Source organism: Oratosquilla oratoria, chromosome 16, assembly GCF_046742065.1.
Source record: "Oratosquilla oratoria isolate Oo_2021 chromosome 16, ASM4674206v1, whole genome shotgun sequence".
NCBI lineage: Eukaryota > Metazoa > Arthropoda > Malacostraca > Stomatopoda > Squillidae > Oratosquilla > Oratosquilla oratoria.
This window is the reverse complement of record NC_134792.1, coordinates 46,395,210-46,412,200: the sequence shown is the minus strand read 5'-3', so window position 1 is coordinate 46,412,200 and position 16,991 is coordinate 46,395,210. Positions and strand designations below refer to the sequence as shown.

Below are 16,991 nucleotides of genomic sequence, written 5' to 3'. Positions count from 1 at the left end.
GCAGGTAACCAACAATCACTGCTGGGAATCGGAGAGGAGTGCGGGATTCGAACCCACAACTCAACAAATACGAGACCAGCACGCTTCCGATGATGCCACCACGGCACGAAAATATTACCACAGTCTACCGCTACAATATCATAGATTAACACAACAATAATACAACCATCATACAAGCATATACAGCAAAGTACATACCCATCAGGTCATTCAGTCAAGGGATGGGCAAACCAATATCAACTCCATGCTAACATTATCTATCGTCTACCCTATTCCATTAAACGAAACTGGCATATTCATACATCTACCATCACTAAAAACTGTTTTATCTTATCTCGGTATGGAGTACGGGACTGCATTAGCCACTCCACTCACTGTTCTGGAGCCAAGGAGATCACAGACAGCATAAACATATTTCTTATCAATTCTTATCAATGACAGGTTTCAACATGTTCCCACACGCCTCAATGGAGCACATCTCTCTCTCTTTCCCCACCCTCTCTCTCTCTCTCTCTCCTTATGGCTAATATTCTTCTAAATGTGGTAATTGTACGTTTCTCAATCTTAGGAAACCATATAATGCCAAATTTCCTATACCGTGTAACTCCTTTTATACACAAATATAATCTAAACAACTCAAGCAACATGCCCACTCTCTCGTTCTTCCCAATGAGAGGCTCAGCAACTCCCTTCCTCCTTAGATCTTCCTATTTGTCTCCGATCTGAATTCTTTTCAAGGTCTGGAACATCAAGGTATGCCCTTGTCTTCTTTTATTATCTATTTATTTTTCTATTATTTAATTTTTTTGTTTTCTCTTCCCGGTGCGGTGTTTCGCGGACCATTTGTCGTGATACATTTCAGCCTCAATGGACTCTGCATCCTGTGGACCTGCTACCCACTGGCCATCCTATCACGACCAGAGAGGAAAAAGAAGAAGAAAAAAAAATCTCGTTTCTCGGTGCCTTGCCCGCCATAAACCTGCCGGGAACTATCATCATAAACCAAACTCTACTTACAAGAACCCAAACCCAGCTCAGTGTACACCCCGCCCTCTCTCTCTCCCTCTCTCTTTTTCTCTCTCCTATCGAGACAATACCCTCATTTCCCCTCAAGTCTATCCACTATCCATCGAGAGATCTACCCAAATTTATGACATAATCGCACAGCCTTCCGCTCTACCTCCCTATCCATTTCCCTCCTTCACCTCTCCTCAACCTTCCTTCCCCTCTTCCTCCATCTCTCCTCACCTTCCTTCCCTTCTTCTTACCCTGAGTCCTTCTCAAACCCCTCCCACGCCCCTTCTCCCCAGTGGTCTCCCCCCCCCCGCCCCAGCCCCCTATGAGGGGAAATTCGAAACCATAAGATGGGAAGCGATGTTGCATTCGGGGCAGGATTCTTCACACTTATTGGTCAAAGACTAGGAGGGGGGGAGGCTTCAGCCAACCCCCTTTGAAGTGCGAAAACAAGGTCTGGGGCCAGGAATCAGGTTCGGTAGGAGAGAGGAAGAGGAGAAAGTGGAAGAAGAGAACGGGAGGGGGGGGCGAGGAGGAAAAACGGGAAAGGTGTGTGTAGGAGAAATAGTAGGAGGAAAAGTAGGAGAAAAAGGAAGAGGAGGAAGGGGAGGAGGTAGTGGAGGGGGAGGAGGAGGTACTGGACGGGAGGGGGGAGAGGAAAAGTAAGAGAAAAAGGAAGAGGAGGAAGGGGAGGAGGAGGTGGTGTAGGGGGAGGGGGAAGAGGAATAGTAGGAGATGGACGAAGAGGAAAAAGAAGAAGAGAGGAGAATGAAGAGGGAAACGAAGAAGGAAGGCAAAAAGGAAGAGGAAGAAGAAAAGGATAAAGAAGAGAACGAAGAGGAGGAGGGGAGGAAGGACGGTGATGAAGAGGAGGGCAAAGCGGTGAGAGGGAAGGGTCCTCTTGCCGGAGACGACAATCCTCAACGCCCCAAGATGGAAGGAGAAGAAATAAAAGAAGAAAAAGAAGAAATAGAGGAGGAGGAAGAAGAAGAAGAAGAAGAAGAAGAAGAAGAAGAAGAAGAAGGAGAAGAAACAGAATAAATAAAAGAAGAAATTAAAGAAAAACAGGACAAGAAGAAAAAGAACAATAATAAGAAGAAATAGAAAAAAGGAGCATTGAAAAAAAGTAGATGAAGAAGAAAAAAGAAGAGGAAGAAATAGAAGATGAAGGAGGAAGAATAAGATGATACAGAAAAAAGAAAGAAAAAAGGAAATATGAGAGGAAGAATCAGAAAGAAAAACAAAGAAGAAAAAGAAATATATAAAGAAAGAAAGAAAGAAAGAGAGAGAAGGCAGAAGAGCAGCACAAGGCCAGCTCCAGCCTTCCGACTTCTCTCCCGACAATCCTTCCCCACTGGTCCACTTATCCATTATCCATACCGGATTCCCTTCTCCGTATCCGGGAAATCCATCTGGCGGGTTAGCGCTGCCAATGATCCCACCCGGATACCGGATAATCCTGTTTCAGATAGGGGGGGGGGGAGGGGAGAGGTTATGCAGGATTAGAGATTCGCTTGGGGCTTAGTGGTTCCTGAAAGAGGATTAGGCTCCTGGGATTTAACCCCCTTTCGCTGCAAAAGGGGTGGTGGGGGGGAGGGGTTCCCTCGGCCGACTAAAGTCACTTGGCAAAAGGGCCGGGGTCGTAGGCAGCGACGAAAGGGTTAACCCTATCTTTTCTTTAAACAGTCTTGGGTCTTGGGGGAAATGTTCGGCAGCTCAGAGTTCATAGAAGGAAACGATCTGGACGGCGTTCTTCGAGTTTCAAAAATCCAAAATTTTGACTTAGAGAGAGAGAGAGAGAAAAAGGGAACAAAGGAACATAGAGGCCATAAAAGAGCTATCGGAACAGCGATCTTAGGATATATATATAAATAATAATAATAATGATCATAAAATTAAATTTGAGTACAAGACTATTCGAAGACTTCAAAGAAAGGGGTGCTTGGGCATCAAGCTTTACTGTACTTCGAATATAGAAGGACTCGAGAAAAGGGGCTGGAGTAGTGCTACATAATGGCGTTCTTCCCGAGTCAAGAAAAAAAATTATAAACTCGAATATTACTTGGGGACCCTCTTCTCCCTGAAGAGGGCGTTAAAAGTCCACAGCCTTCATTGACCTTAGAGAACCAGAGGTAGAGATAGAGATAAGATAGAGAGACCAGAAGCTTTGTCGCGACGACCTCCAAAAACCAAACACCAAAATTTCGACTGAAGGACCCTCCAGTGAAAAAAGGGGACTTTGTAAGACTACAGGACACGTCTCACTGTCCTCCGAAGTACTTCGAAGGGAAAAGGACTTCGAAGAGACCACCGTAGGGGTGGGGGGAATAAGACCAGCTCGCGGGTCCTCGGCCGCCTATGTATGATCTGGGAACTAAAGAGGATGTACGCTTCGCCCCGAACCGGACCCACACCGGAGAGAAGCCTCGCCCGAAACCGATCTCTGCCGGCCATATGGCACTCGCAGAGCGTGGGATCCATCTGCAGAACCTGCCTTCATGACGTACCAGCTGTCCTATTCAGAGGGTTTCATGTAAAGAACGAAAGACGAATAATACAATCCTCTTTGCACACGAAGTGAAGGACGAACCAATGAATGCGAATATAACACATAAACAAACAAACAAACAAATAAATGAATTAATCCTGGGCACCCGTGACCCAACAGAGGGGCTGACCTCGCCCTCTGCCGCCACCTCCTTCTGTTGCGGTGCGGCGACGCGACCTCATAAAGCTTTCTCTGGTGGAATGCAACAACTGGCGCAGATTTTCAAGAGGAACTACATTCTATACTTCGGGGAATTACCGAAGTGTGTGTGTGTGTGTGTGTGTGTGTGTGTGTGTGTGTGTGTGTGTGTGTGTGTGTGTGTGTTTGTTTTTCTTTATATATATATATATATATATATATATATATTTATATATAAGGAGTTATCCAGGATGTTGCAATCTTTTTCTCTAAATTACTCTCGTCACCTATTTTTCCATCTTTTACACCAAATATGTATTATATATAAATATATTTATATATATATACATATATATATATACATATATATATATATATTATTACATAAGAGGGAGGGAGAAGGGTGGAGGGGAGTGGAATATATAGGAAATGGAATGGGTGGGAGTGGTTTCTATGCCTTTTTCTTTTTGGCTACCCCCCACCGTGTAGGGGGAAAATACCTTTGGTATGTGTAAATATACATATATATATATATATATTTATATATATATATGTATATATATATATATATATATATATATATATATATACATATGACGTAAGCGGAGTAGGAAACACAGGAGTCTTAGTCTTGAGTTTATTCCCGACTAGTTTCGCAGGTATGCTTTTTCAAAGGAATATGCATATTTTCCTTTGAAAAAGCATACCTGCGAAACTAGTCAGGAATAAACTCAAGACCAAGACTCCTGTGTTTCCTACTCCGCTTACGTCAACCTGTCAGAATGTCTCAATATATATATATATATATATACATATATATATATATATATATATATATTTATATATATATATATATATATATATACCAAGATAAGAGGGAGGGAGGAGGGTGGAGGGGAGTGGAATATATAGGAAATGGAATGGGTGGGAATGGTTTCTATGCCTTTGTCTTTTTGGCTACCCTCTCCCCGTGTACGTAGAAAAGCCTTTGGTATATGTATGTATGTATGTATATATATATATATATATATATATATATATATATTATATATATATAAATAATGTACGTGTGTTTGTGTGTGTGCATGTGTGTATTTAAGGATAAGACTTCAGAGAGAGATCCAAATACCTCATTCCAACAAATTATCTATTTATATATCAAAGGGCTTCTTCCCTCTTTACATGGGAGATGGCCAGCCAGCCAGCCAGCCATCCCAAAACTATTCGTTTCCCTTTTATCTTAGCTCATTGCAGTTGGAGGACCATACTAACAAGGGAATTCAGTCTCCCTAGCCAACGCCCTAGATCTGTCACCCTCTACCCACCAATTCCTCCTCCTCCTACAGCGCCTTCAGGAGGTCACCTATAAAAAAGGGCATTACATCCTGAAGTGTATCGCGAATTTTTTTGCATGTGATCCCCAAAGGTATGTGTGTTGGTAGGCTTGTTATCGCAAACCAGTAAGGAATGGGCGTGGGGCAGGAATTTGCGGATATCTTTATTTAGCGACTTCATAAGTTCGCGGGTTTATACTTTCATATTCAATTATTTGGCGGTTTCTTAAGTTCGCCGATATTTACATTGTATTCAATTATTTGGCGGTTTCTTAATTTTGCGGATATTTACTTTCATATCTGATTATTTGCCGGTTTCTTAAATTCGCGGATATTTACTTTCGAACAAAAACGGCGTAGTCACTGGAATAACAATCTTGGCAAAGTGCACACATCAACAAGAGAATATATCGTAGATGAAAAATTCGTACTATTTGACAGCAATATGTGTACACACATGCATACGGACATACATATCTTTATACAAACTCACTAACCAAACAAAAAATTCTACCAATGGGAAGAAAAGTAGAAACTAATATCAATAATGATGATGATAAAAAAAAGTAGTAATAGTAGTAAAAATACCGGTAATAGTAGTTGTAGTACTAGTAGCAGTAGTAGTAGTAGTAGTAATAATAATAATAATAATAATAATAATAATAATAATAATAATAATAACAATAATAATAATAATAATAACGATAATAATAACTAATCATAGTAATAATAATAACAATACTAATTATATCAGTAATAGCATTACGATAACAATAATAATAATAACATTAATAACTAATCACAGTAATAATAACAATACTAATCATACCGGTAGTAGTATTAACAATAACAATAATAATAAGGACAATTCTATGGTTATCATAAAGAGTGGCTGGTTGTCTGTGATTTAATATTTCCAACAAACGGGCCAAAGGCAGAGTTCATCTGCTAGCAACTGCTGATTGTCCCGAGACGGCTGCCCAGATTGGGAAAGTACATTTCACATTTAGATGTCATATCAACCTTGCAATAACTTCTAGTTTCAGGAATTTCTAAATATAAAAGATAAAAAAAGAAAAAAGAAAATCCAAACGCCAATACTAACATTACTATCAAAGTCTCCTAGTTTCACTAATTTATAAAATTATAAGATTAAAATAATTCAAACACCATTATTAACATCCTAATCACATTTTCCTAGTTTCACAAATTTCTAAATATAAATGACAGATGACATAAATAAATAATAAATCCAATTACTTCCACTAATACATTGGTTTTTATTCATCATGGCGAGATAGGGACTGTCCACTTGCATAGCTGACAGAGGCATACCAACCTAAAGCCGACCCACAGGAGTACCAACATAACGGCGCTAATCTGGAGACTATCTGGAGAGCATGTACAGTCACGAGCAAAATTTTTGACCCACGCTAGTTCTCACAACGTCAATATAATTTGTTTTTGTTGATTGCGTGATATATTTTCTTATGTAGTATTTAGCTTACAGTTGGGTAATTTTCTTGAATTGATAAAAAAAATGGTCAAATATTCTGAATTCTATATATAAAAAAAAACTGGGTGGATCAAAACTTTTGCTCCTGACTGTACTTTCTTCCTGGTCTCCTGTCCTACTACGCATGCGCACATGTGTAAAAGATGACAATGTTCTTTCGTTCTTCTGCATGACGTTCTATGGTCGACCGGCGCCTTCAGGTCTTATTCGTTACAGGAACAAAAACACTGATAATCTAGCCCGCAAAAAAAAAAAAAAAAAAAAAAAAAAAAAATAAAAAAAAAAAAAAATCGAAAGAATATATCAAATACTATAGTGTCAATATTACATTTTTGCCTTTTTCATTTGCTGCTCCTGTGCCAGTAGCGCGCACGGCACTTCAAAAGCCCACGGATACAATGGAGCCTGGGAACCTATAATATCACGTTATATTATTGGAAGAATGCTGCACCAAAGTATTTGTATACGGGAGGAAAAAAAAATAAAAAACGGGGAACGGAACTTGGAGGAGTGTTTATACAACCTCTATGATGAAACCACCCCATAGAAATAAAATAAAATAAAAATAAAATAAAATAACATATAATCAGTGGGGATTATGTTGCTTGTGTAAAACCACGGTGCCTGCCCAGGGCAGCAACCCCCTCAAAAAAAAAGAAAAGAAAAAAAAAAGGAGTAAACAAATAAATAGAAATAAATAAAATAAAGAATAAACCAAGGATAGTGCGCAAGCAGCCCGACGGAACCCGAGTATGAACGAAGGCAAAGTGGAACAATTTGCAAAATAGGCATAACACGAGAGCGGCGGCGAATCTTCAAAGCGACGCCGGCGAATTGCCGCCGCTCTCAAACGTTTCGGCTCGCAACCATCGTCAATTTTTATTCCCAAACGTTCCGAACTACGCCGGCCACCACCACCACCATCTTCAGGAGCGAACGAGCAAGGGCGCGCAGGGGAATTCATTTCATCACCACTGTCACAATCACCACCACAAGTGTTACCACAATCATCACAACCACAATTACCACGCGACCATTACGACAACCACCACCATCACCGCAATCACACTATCACCACCAATATCACCACCACTACCACCATCACTCCACCAACCCAGATGAACATTTACGGATTAGAGAAGGAAGGGAAGTGGAGGCCGAGGAAGGATAGGAGGAGGCGAAAGAGGAGGAGTAGGAGTAAGAGGAGGAGTAAGAGGAGGGAAAGCATGAGGAGAGGGGTCCTGGTGGGGTAGGGAGGGTAAAGAAGGGAGGGAAGGGGGGAGGGAGGGGCGGATGAGGGAACGTGAGCGAAGGTGATGGACGCTGTGAAGAATGGGAGGAGGCGGTCAGAGGAAGGAGGAGGAAGAGGAGATGAGGGGAGGTCTGGTGTGGAGGGAGGGAGGGAGGGAGGGAGGGAGGGGTGATGCGGACATGGCAGTGGGAAAGGAAGGATGTAAGGGAGGGGAGGGGGAGAGGAGGAGGGGCAAAGAGGGGAAGGAAGAGGAGATGAGGCGATGGCAACGGGAGGTGAGGGAAGGAGAGGGGAGGGGAGGGGAGTGAGAGTGAGGGGAAATGAAATGAAGGGTGGGGAAAGGAAGCAAGGGGAAGGCCGGAGAAGGCAAGTAAAGTAGAAGGAAGGGGAAGAGAAGAGAGAAAGAGAGAAAAAAAGAGTAAGAAAAAGCAAACGACCAACATGAAGATGGATGGGAAGGGAAAGGAAAATTAGTAAAGTAGAAAGCGTCCGAAAAGGAGGGGAAAGGGAAAGGGAAAGCAAGGATGACAGGAGGAGGAGGAAGAGGAAAATACGAGAAGGGGAGGAAAATACGGAAAAGGAGGAGGAGGAGGAGGGGTAGAAGATGGGAGAGGATAAGGATGAAAAGGAGGAGGAAGAGGACGAGGAGGAGGAGGAGGAGGAGGAACAGAAGAAAAAGAGGAGGACCAGGAACAGAGGAAGAGGAGGTAAACGAAAGGAGGAAGAGGAGGAAGAGGAGGATGAAGAGGACGATGAAGGAGGAAGAGGAGGAAGGAAGAGGAAAAGGAGGAAGATGAGGAGGAGGAGGAGGAGGAAGATGAGGAGGAGGAGAAGGAAGATGAGGAAGAGGAGGAGGAACAAAGGAAGAAGAGGAGGACCAGGAACAGAGGAAGAGGAGGAGGAGGAACAAAGGAAGAAGAGGAGGACCAGGAACAGATGAGAGGAGAAAGAGGAGGAGGAAGAGGAGGAGGAGGAGGAGGAGGAACAAAGGAAGAAGAGGAGGACCAGGAACAGATGAGAGGAGAAAGAGGAGGAGGAGGAGGAGGAACAAAGGAAGAAGAGGAGGACCAGGAACAGAGGAAGAGGAGGAAGAGGAGAAAGAGGAGGAGGGAGAAAGAGGAGGAGGAGGAGGAGGAGGAGGAGGAGGAAAAAGAGGAGGGACAAAGGAAGAAAAGGAGGAGGAAGAGGAGAAAGAGGAGGAGGAGGAAGAGGAGGAGGACCAGGAACAGAGGAAGAGGAGGAAGAGGAGGAAGAGGAGGGGGAGGAGGATGAGGAGGAAAGATGTGGGACTGGGAAGAAAACGCGGTGAGTTATGGCGGGTCTCTTGTATTCACGGGGGATGATGGGCTTCTCCTCTAGACGCGCTATTGCGCTCGCTCGCTCGCTCGGCCGACTACAACACATAGGCCTCGTGCTGTTGCTCTTGTTATTGTTGTTGCTCGTTCTATTGTTATTGTTGTTGTTGTTATTGGTGGTGGTGGTCGCATAGATCCTGGTGGGAAGGGTGGAGGTAGCGGCTGTTGATGTTGTGATTGATGGGGTGGTGGTATTATTGTTGTATTGTTGTTGTTGTTTTGCGTTCGGGCGTTGATCTCCTGTCTTCAGCTAGAGGTGGGGGAGGGGGAGGGGGGCTGCCCTGGTGAATTATTACTCAACATCTGTGGCACAGGCGAAGGAAGCTGCAACTCCAGCAACTTGGCCAAGGGGGACCTTCCAGGCACTCCCCCTCCCTCTGTGTGATTCACCATGGTCTTGGATCACTGTTGGACTCGTGATCGACAGCTATTACCTTCCCGGAGGAGAGTTCAGAGTTCATACATGACCGATCTATAGGTAACGCTGTGACCTTACACGCACACACACACCCAACTCCCCGCCCACGAGTTGGAGTAACGACTCGCAGCGCAGCGATACTGAAATTATTTCTGCCCTGGGTGGGCTTCGAACTCGGACCGCTGTGGCAGCGGTTGCGACCGCTACCACTGCGCCGTCGAGTGTGTGTGTGTGTGTGTGTGTGTGTGTGTGTGTGTGCGTGTGCGCGCGCGCGTGTGTACATACCCATAAATACACCTTTTATACACGTCCGCACCATCACCATAAAAAAGGCGGCGGCCAAAGAAGTTTGTAGTATCATTACTGAGAACTTGAGAGCAATTTACATAAATTTAGCACAAATTTCTTTTCTCTTTTTCTCTTTTTTCTTGTGATGGGTCCCCCGACTAATGGTTCAAAGAGACATTCCAGGCCACAAAAAAAAAAAAAAAAAAAAAAAAAAAAAAAAAATAACGAAAGAAAAAAGACAACCCTTCCTTGTTAAAACCTTAATCAATGAATACCTTTAACTGTACCCACATACTATGTAGCTTTAGGATTCATATTGACGATTTTTAACTAAATATCGATACAGCCCAGGAAACGGCACCATTAATTACGCCCTCCCACTGATCATAACCAGCGATTCTATTCTCAGAAATATTAACAAGCGGATGGAGTCTTCGAAGTGGCCACGGAGAGGATCAACCTAGTATAATACAAAACCCTAGTTTCTACGTACTTCTAGACCACCATCGTCCTAGTACTGAACCGGACCTAGAGGAACTGGGCACGGCACCGGCCCGGTAAGGAAAAAGACAAGTACTGGTTTGCCAACGGAGTGTTTAACGAAGAGATTAGAATTAGTAACAATTGCTGAAACAATTGGTTGTTTTATGAAAAGATCAGATAATTTTATGGATAGGGAACACAGATGGTAAGGGACATGGAACGCCTTAGTGTAGGCCTTAGGGTCTCTTGCAGTCTTGTGGTACTTACAGCTTCTTGAGGCTCGTCAGGTTGGCAAAGGCTCCAGGTTGGATTACCCGGATCTTGTTGTCCTTCAAGTCTCTGCGGGAGGATAGAGTAATAAAAGGTAATGAGAGAGTAATAAATGGGGGTAATGACACATAAGATCACGGTTATGACGAGTAATAAGATATAAGCAAGAAATAGTAATAATATGTTAATTGTGGTAATATATAACAAAATATAGAAATTTAATGACAGGTTATATGTGGGTAATAAAAGGGTAATAAGAGGGCAATGACACGAAATATCACGGTAATGGCGGGTAATAAAATATAATCAAGAACAGGTAGTTTTAGGTTAATTGTGGTAATACATCAAGTATCCAAATGGGAAGAGGAATTTTTCCGGGGTTATCATCAGCCGGGTGGGATACGGTGAAAATAGCCACTGTTATCAAAGGTCTGTATTCTTTTGTACGTCGTCGTCGTGTGTGTGTGTGTATGTATGTGTGTGTGTGTGTGTGTGTGTGTGTGTGTGTGTGTGTGTGTGTGTGTGTGTGTGTTTCTCTTCCTCCTTCTATGGACATGCTCTGTTGTCTCCCTACTCCCCTCCTCCTCCTTCTACCCCTTCGCCTCCTCCTCCTCCTCCTTCTTCTTCTCTTCCATGTCTTTGTCTTTCTTTCTCTCATTGTCACTCGGCTCATTTCTCGCAGTTTAATCTCTTAATCTCCACACGTCAGAACAGCGCACAGCGCCCATCACACCCCCTCCCCCTCCCCCCTTATCTTCTCTCCTTTTCTTCTTCTTGATGCTGTCGCCCAAACAGTTACAATGATGTGGAGGAGGGAGGGGTGGAGGGGGAAGGGAAGGAGGGTTTTGGAGTGGGAGGAGGGGAAGAGAGGAGAGAAGGAGGGGAGAAAGGGGAGGGAGGAGAGAAGGACGGGAGGAGGGGAAGATAGGAGGAGGGGAGGAAGGGAAGAGGAGGGGAAAACGGGAGAAGGGAAAGAGGGGAGGACAGGAGGAGGAGGAGGAGGAGGAGGAGGAGGAGGAGTGAGTGGGTGTAGTGGGAGGATAAAAGGCTAATGCCAACAGCCACGTCACGTGGTAAGTCAGCCTGATGACAGACTCACAAACGGCCATCTCACAAGTACGTGACGGAATCACAACAAAGACCTCACGACCTCGTGAGAGCAGAGGAGGAGGAGGAGGAGAAGGATAAGAGGAGGAGGAAGAAAGACCCCTTGACTGACGCCCGTAGTCAGGGAAGTCCTGCGTTGCCCGACCGACGACATAGTCCAGACGACAGATGTTCGATAACTTAATGGACGATATCTCCAGAGTCCTTCTGTATCCCCTCCACGAAGAACCGTATTCAGGGACACACCATCAGGAGACGGACCAGATGCTATCGTGCGTAGTTCACACGAGGGCTGCTCCATCGTGCGCCCAATGCGTTCCTTGACTATGGGCACCAGAAAGGCGCTCTGGAATGGCAACAAGGGTGTGCGCGGGCGTGAACAGACGGACTTTGTCTATTCAGAACACGAGTTTTATGCTGGCGAGGCGAAGAGAGGCGAGGAGAAGCGAAGAGAGGCGTGAGAGAGAGAGAGAGATTGGCTCCAGGCTGAAAACATGCGGGAGGGGGGTGGGGGGGAGGGAATGGAAGGGCCTTGCGCCATGATGAGGCGAATATAGAGGTGCGTGTGTGTGTGTGTGTTTGTGTATGCGCGTGTGTGTTTTGTGTATGCGTGTGTGTGTTTGTGTATGCGTGTGTGTGTTTGTGTATGCGTGTGTGTTTGTGTATGCGTGTGTGTGTTTGTGTATGCGTGTGTGTTTGTGTATGCGTGTGTGTGTTTGTGTATGTTTGTGTGTGTGTGTATGTGTGTGTGTGTGTATGTGTGTGTATGTGTGTGGTGTGTTTGTGTGTATATGTGTGTGTGTATTGTGTATGTGTGTTTCTTGTGTGTGTGTGTGTGTGTGTGTGTGTGTGTGTGTGTGTGTGTGTGTGTGTGTGTGTGTGTGTGTGTGTGTGTGTGTGTGTGTGTGTGTGTGTGTGTGTGTGTGTGTGTGTGTGTGTGTGTGTGTGTGTGTGTGTGTGTGTGTGTATGTGTGTGTGATTCATCATAGCTTTAGGTCATGTACTGGACACGTGATCCATAGATATTACCCTCCAAGATGAAAACTCCGTTGTCTGTATGGCCCTATCTATAGTAAACTCTGTGACCTTACAAGCATCTCACACACACACACACCACATCTACTTGTCCAAGGGCGGTGGAAACGGCTTGCCGTATTGTGATACTTTTCAAACCCTGCGTGGCATTTCAGTCTACTAGTCAGGCGTCAAAGGGAATCATCTCCCTATTTTCCTTCCACCCCGTCTTCAACAACCCATCACACACTCATTTCCATCTGGAGGTGCAGCTCCAAGAGGCTGGCACATGGTCACCTTCACTGTCTTTATGAAAGCCTCTTCTCTGGGCGCTAAGCCATTAATCTATTCCGGATCTCTCCAAGAGCATCACGCTGCATTTACTCTCATTAGATCCCATTCAACATTTCTGGCGACAGACATTTTGGCGACAGACATTAAATTCCTAATTGTGAGTGGTGAATGATCCTTCAGCCTTCATCCGGCTTTGAAAGAGGGCGTCATCAACACATATACTAATGTGACTCATAAGTTTGTTTCACTCTCCAATAAACCTGAATGAATGGCGCCAGAAGACTGGTGCCAAAAACTGAGCCCTGTAGGACTCCACTTATGAGATCATTCTCCTCTGAGTCCTCTTCACGAGAGAACCGTTTTAATTTTCCTCCAAAAAATAATTCACCCACTCCAGCAAATTGCTCTCGATTACAGCCATTTTGGCTTCAAATTCCACGGCAGCCTCCGATGCAGCACTTTATCTGATGCTTTCTTAAAGTGTATGAATGCAACCCACCCATCCGTATTCTCTCTTGCGCTGTGTTTGAAACCAGTAAAAACTGGAGAGGTTTCGGGAGTATAATTCGTATTTAGGTTATATGTAAATATATCTCATGATAGTTGAGTTAGTCCCTGATTAAAAATCTAATGATACTTGGCATTTTTCCCCGAGAGTGGTTCTCGCCTTTTACAAAGGCAAAGGCATGATAAAGTGAGGCCCCTTTTAAAGCGTTCATCCTGGAGCCCCATGCAGAACCCACGGTCTGTCCAACGGGAATACCATTGGCAATAAACAAACATGCTCTACATACCGGGCGACTGGGGGAGCACTCCCAGAATCCAAACAGACACGCCAGAACCCGAGACCAACCAACCAGAAATAGCGTTCCATAACCTGCAAGCCTTTAAACGCCACGCACAACTCCATAAAGACCGCCGCGTACTGCCAGCTGGCGGCTCGGCTGACAGCTCCACATGCAACCAGCGGGCCAAGACATTGCAGCACAACAAAAACAGGAGTTTTATGTCTCACTGTGTACAAGAATTTCTCTGCCGTAGACGTATTCCCTGCACAGGATGTGTGTTATGTCTACACCTTTAAGTATCGACCCAGTTGGCGGCCGGTATGTCTAAATGTACTACTGTACACTGGAATAGTAGTGTTACATACTGCAAATGTGTTTATACTTAGAGCAAGATCTGTGTACAAATGTGCTGTTCTTACTCATACACGATTCAGCTTTGGTAGCAAGGTATAAGAGGATGCAAACAACCGTACATGTATGACACTTAGCTTCACAAGAACACCCTTTTATGTATTGCTGGTCTTTATTCTCTTGGAGACAAAATCAACACTAAATTAAATTGCCAAGCATCCACTCACTCCCATTAGTTAGTGGTTTGTGGACCACTTGGGATATTTTATGGACCCCTAAGGGAGGACTGGACCTCTGGGGGAGTCCCTGGCTCCCTGAGGGGGTCCAAGAACCCCTGGGTGGAAAAACACGACTCAAATGGAAAACAGTCGCACCCGCCTTGCCTTGTCTTTAAACCCTAGCTCGCCTTTTGCAACATGATTTCCTTCTAGATACTCTTGGCCCCTTCAAGACAGTGACATGTCTCCCAATAAAATCGCCTGACACCAGTTGGTATGAATCAATAAAGTGTGGCAGAGCCGCGAAGCGATTCAATGCTGTCGCAATCACGCATGGCGATAAAAAGATCTAATTTTCGCGGTGATTTAAAAGCCAACATAATTTTACAGCTAAATGTTTCACCATCACCCTTTATACTGCCATTACAGGCAGAGCTAAACACACACACACATACATGTACACACACATAGACATGCACACTAGACACTACGAAATACAAAGACGGAACACACAAGCATAGCTCCCCTTCCCGTATGATACAACTAGGTAAATACACACACACACACCTTATTTATACACACATATACACGCATAAGCACACACACATACACATGCACACACACACATATACATTTTCTTTATACACACACATACACGCGCAAGCACACATGCACATATACGGACATGCGCGCGCGCGCACACACACAACACACACACACATACATTTTATTTATACACACACACATAAACGCGCACACACACACACACACACACACACACACACACACACACACACACACACACATTTTATTTATACACACACACACATAAACGCGCGCGCACACACACACACACACACACACACACACACACACACACACACACACACACACAAAAAAAAAAAAAAAAAATCTTGCCACATATGACATCTGAGCTCTCACCATGGAGGATAATAGCTATATAAGACTCAGCTATTTCTGTAAGAGCCACCATGAAATCAAATGTTCTGTTCCGCCTTCACAAAAAGATCTCCCAACTCTAACTCAGCCGATGACCGTAGCAGCCAGGGTATGAAGCAAGGATCGCAAGTATGGACTCAGCTCGCGGAAAACGAAATGTAAACAGACTAAATTCCGCCATTTATCTTTCGGGCCAGATGGCGTCACGATCGGGTCATTTGTCGCCAACTACTAAAGAGAACATGACACCCAAGTTCGGATCACGTGACGAGAAGAGTTGTTGTTGTTGAAACTCAGCGAGGTAAGAATATTAAATACTTTTTATTCGTTTAGCTATTCATTTACCTATTTACTTATTCATATACTCATTTATCTATTATTCATTCACTACTTATTTGTTTGTCTGTTTTATTTACTATATTTATCTCATTTACATTCTTTTTGTGTGTGTGTGTGTCGGATATTGTTATGGACCGAATGGTTTACTGTCAGTATTTTTTATCACTATAACTCACTGTAACATCGGTTGAGGCAATTGGTAAAGTTCAGGCGTTAACTGGAAAAAAAATCTTTGCAAAAATCGCCAAATGTCACACAGCAAATCCAACTCTAAATCCCCGATACCATTCGCAATGCCAAATTTGATACTTTCATCACTCCAATTCCAAACAACGTGTGTTCGTCCTGGCACTACATATTTTGCTGTCTGTACGAGTGGCGAGATGGTTTCGTTCGTGGTTTCCAATACAAAGACACCTAGTTCGACTCCAACAACTCCCTGAGACGTCTCGCCTTGGCTATCCGAGCATAAAGGGCACATGTGACAACACTGGTGGCAGCTGAGCGTCCTTTGACGACATTGGTGGCAGCTGAGCGTCCTTTGGTGTGGCGTCCTGGGCACCATAGGTTTTGTGACCATTTTTCAATAATAACGTCGCTAAGGTCGGTTTTGCAGCCGCTCGGCCCTCATTCTCGGCTTTACCAGCTCTGCCGCGGTAAGTCTTGTTACAATTCCATTGCAATTCCAGGTATCAAGAGTGCAATCGCCTTATTTCCGGAGAAGATCGTATTGGATCGCCAGCAATAACCAGCGCTTCTATCCTTGGAGGGCAATATCGCACCGAAGAGGTGGAGTCAGAGAGAGAGAGAGAGAGAGAGAGAGAGTGAGAGAGAAATATTCGAGGCGGTTAGCATTCTTTTTTAGGTGGAGGCCAGTCTCCGAGGACAAAACAATACCGCGTGACTCAGGTCCGTAGGGGTTGATCTTCAAACCAATGGTTCACCCTTTATCGGGCGGAAGGCAGGCATCATCAAGCAGTAACTACGGATCAAGTACTGATAAATAAAAATAGAAATACAAAGGTCATCATTTACATAAATAAACACGTTAATTATTTAAGAGAATAATAACAAAGGTTCTTAAACAATAATAATAATGATAATAATAATAGTAATAAAATGAAACAGGAAGAGGAAGAAAAAAGAAAATCGAGCAGTCCAATATGCCAAGACAAGAACAGAAAATGAAAGATGAAAGAGAAGAGAAAAAGCAAGAGCAAAAATATATATATGAAAAATGAAAGAAGAAAAGAAAAAAAAAACACAAACGCAGTCCAATACGACAAGACAAGAGCAGAATATGA

The 16,991-nt window shown here is 43.9% G+C and overlaps 1 protein-coding gene across 4 annotated transcripts in view; it reads right to left on the bottom strand.

Annotated features, from left to right (window-relative positions):
- Remo (Remoulade) overlaps positions 1–16,991 on the bottom strand; it is a 119,257-nt gene that overhangs the window by 41,343 nt on the left and 60,923 nt on the right. For all 4 annotated transcript variants that reach the window (XM_076199679.1, XM_076199682.1, XM_076199681.1 and 1 more), the window contains exon 4: positions 10,614–10,685. In XM_076199679.1, coding sequence (XP_076055794.1) covers positions 10,614–10,685 — 72 coding nt within the window. The remainder of the gene's footprint in view (positions 1–10,613; positions 10,686–16,991) is intronic.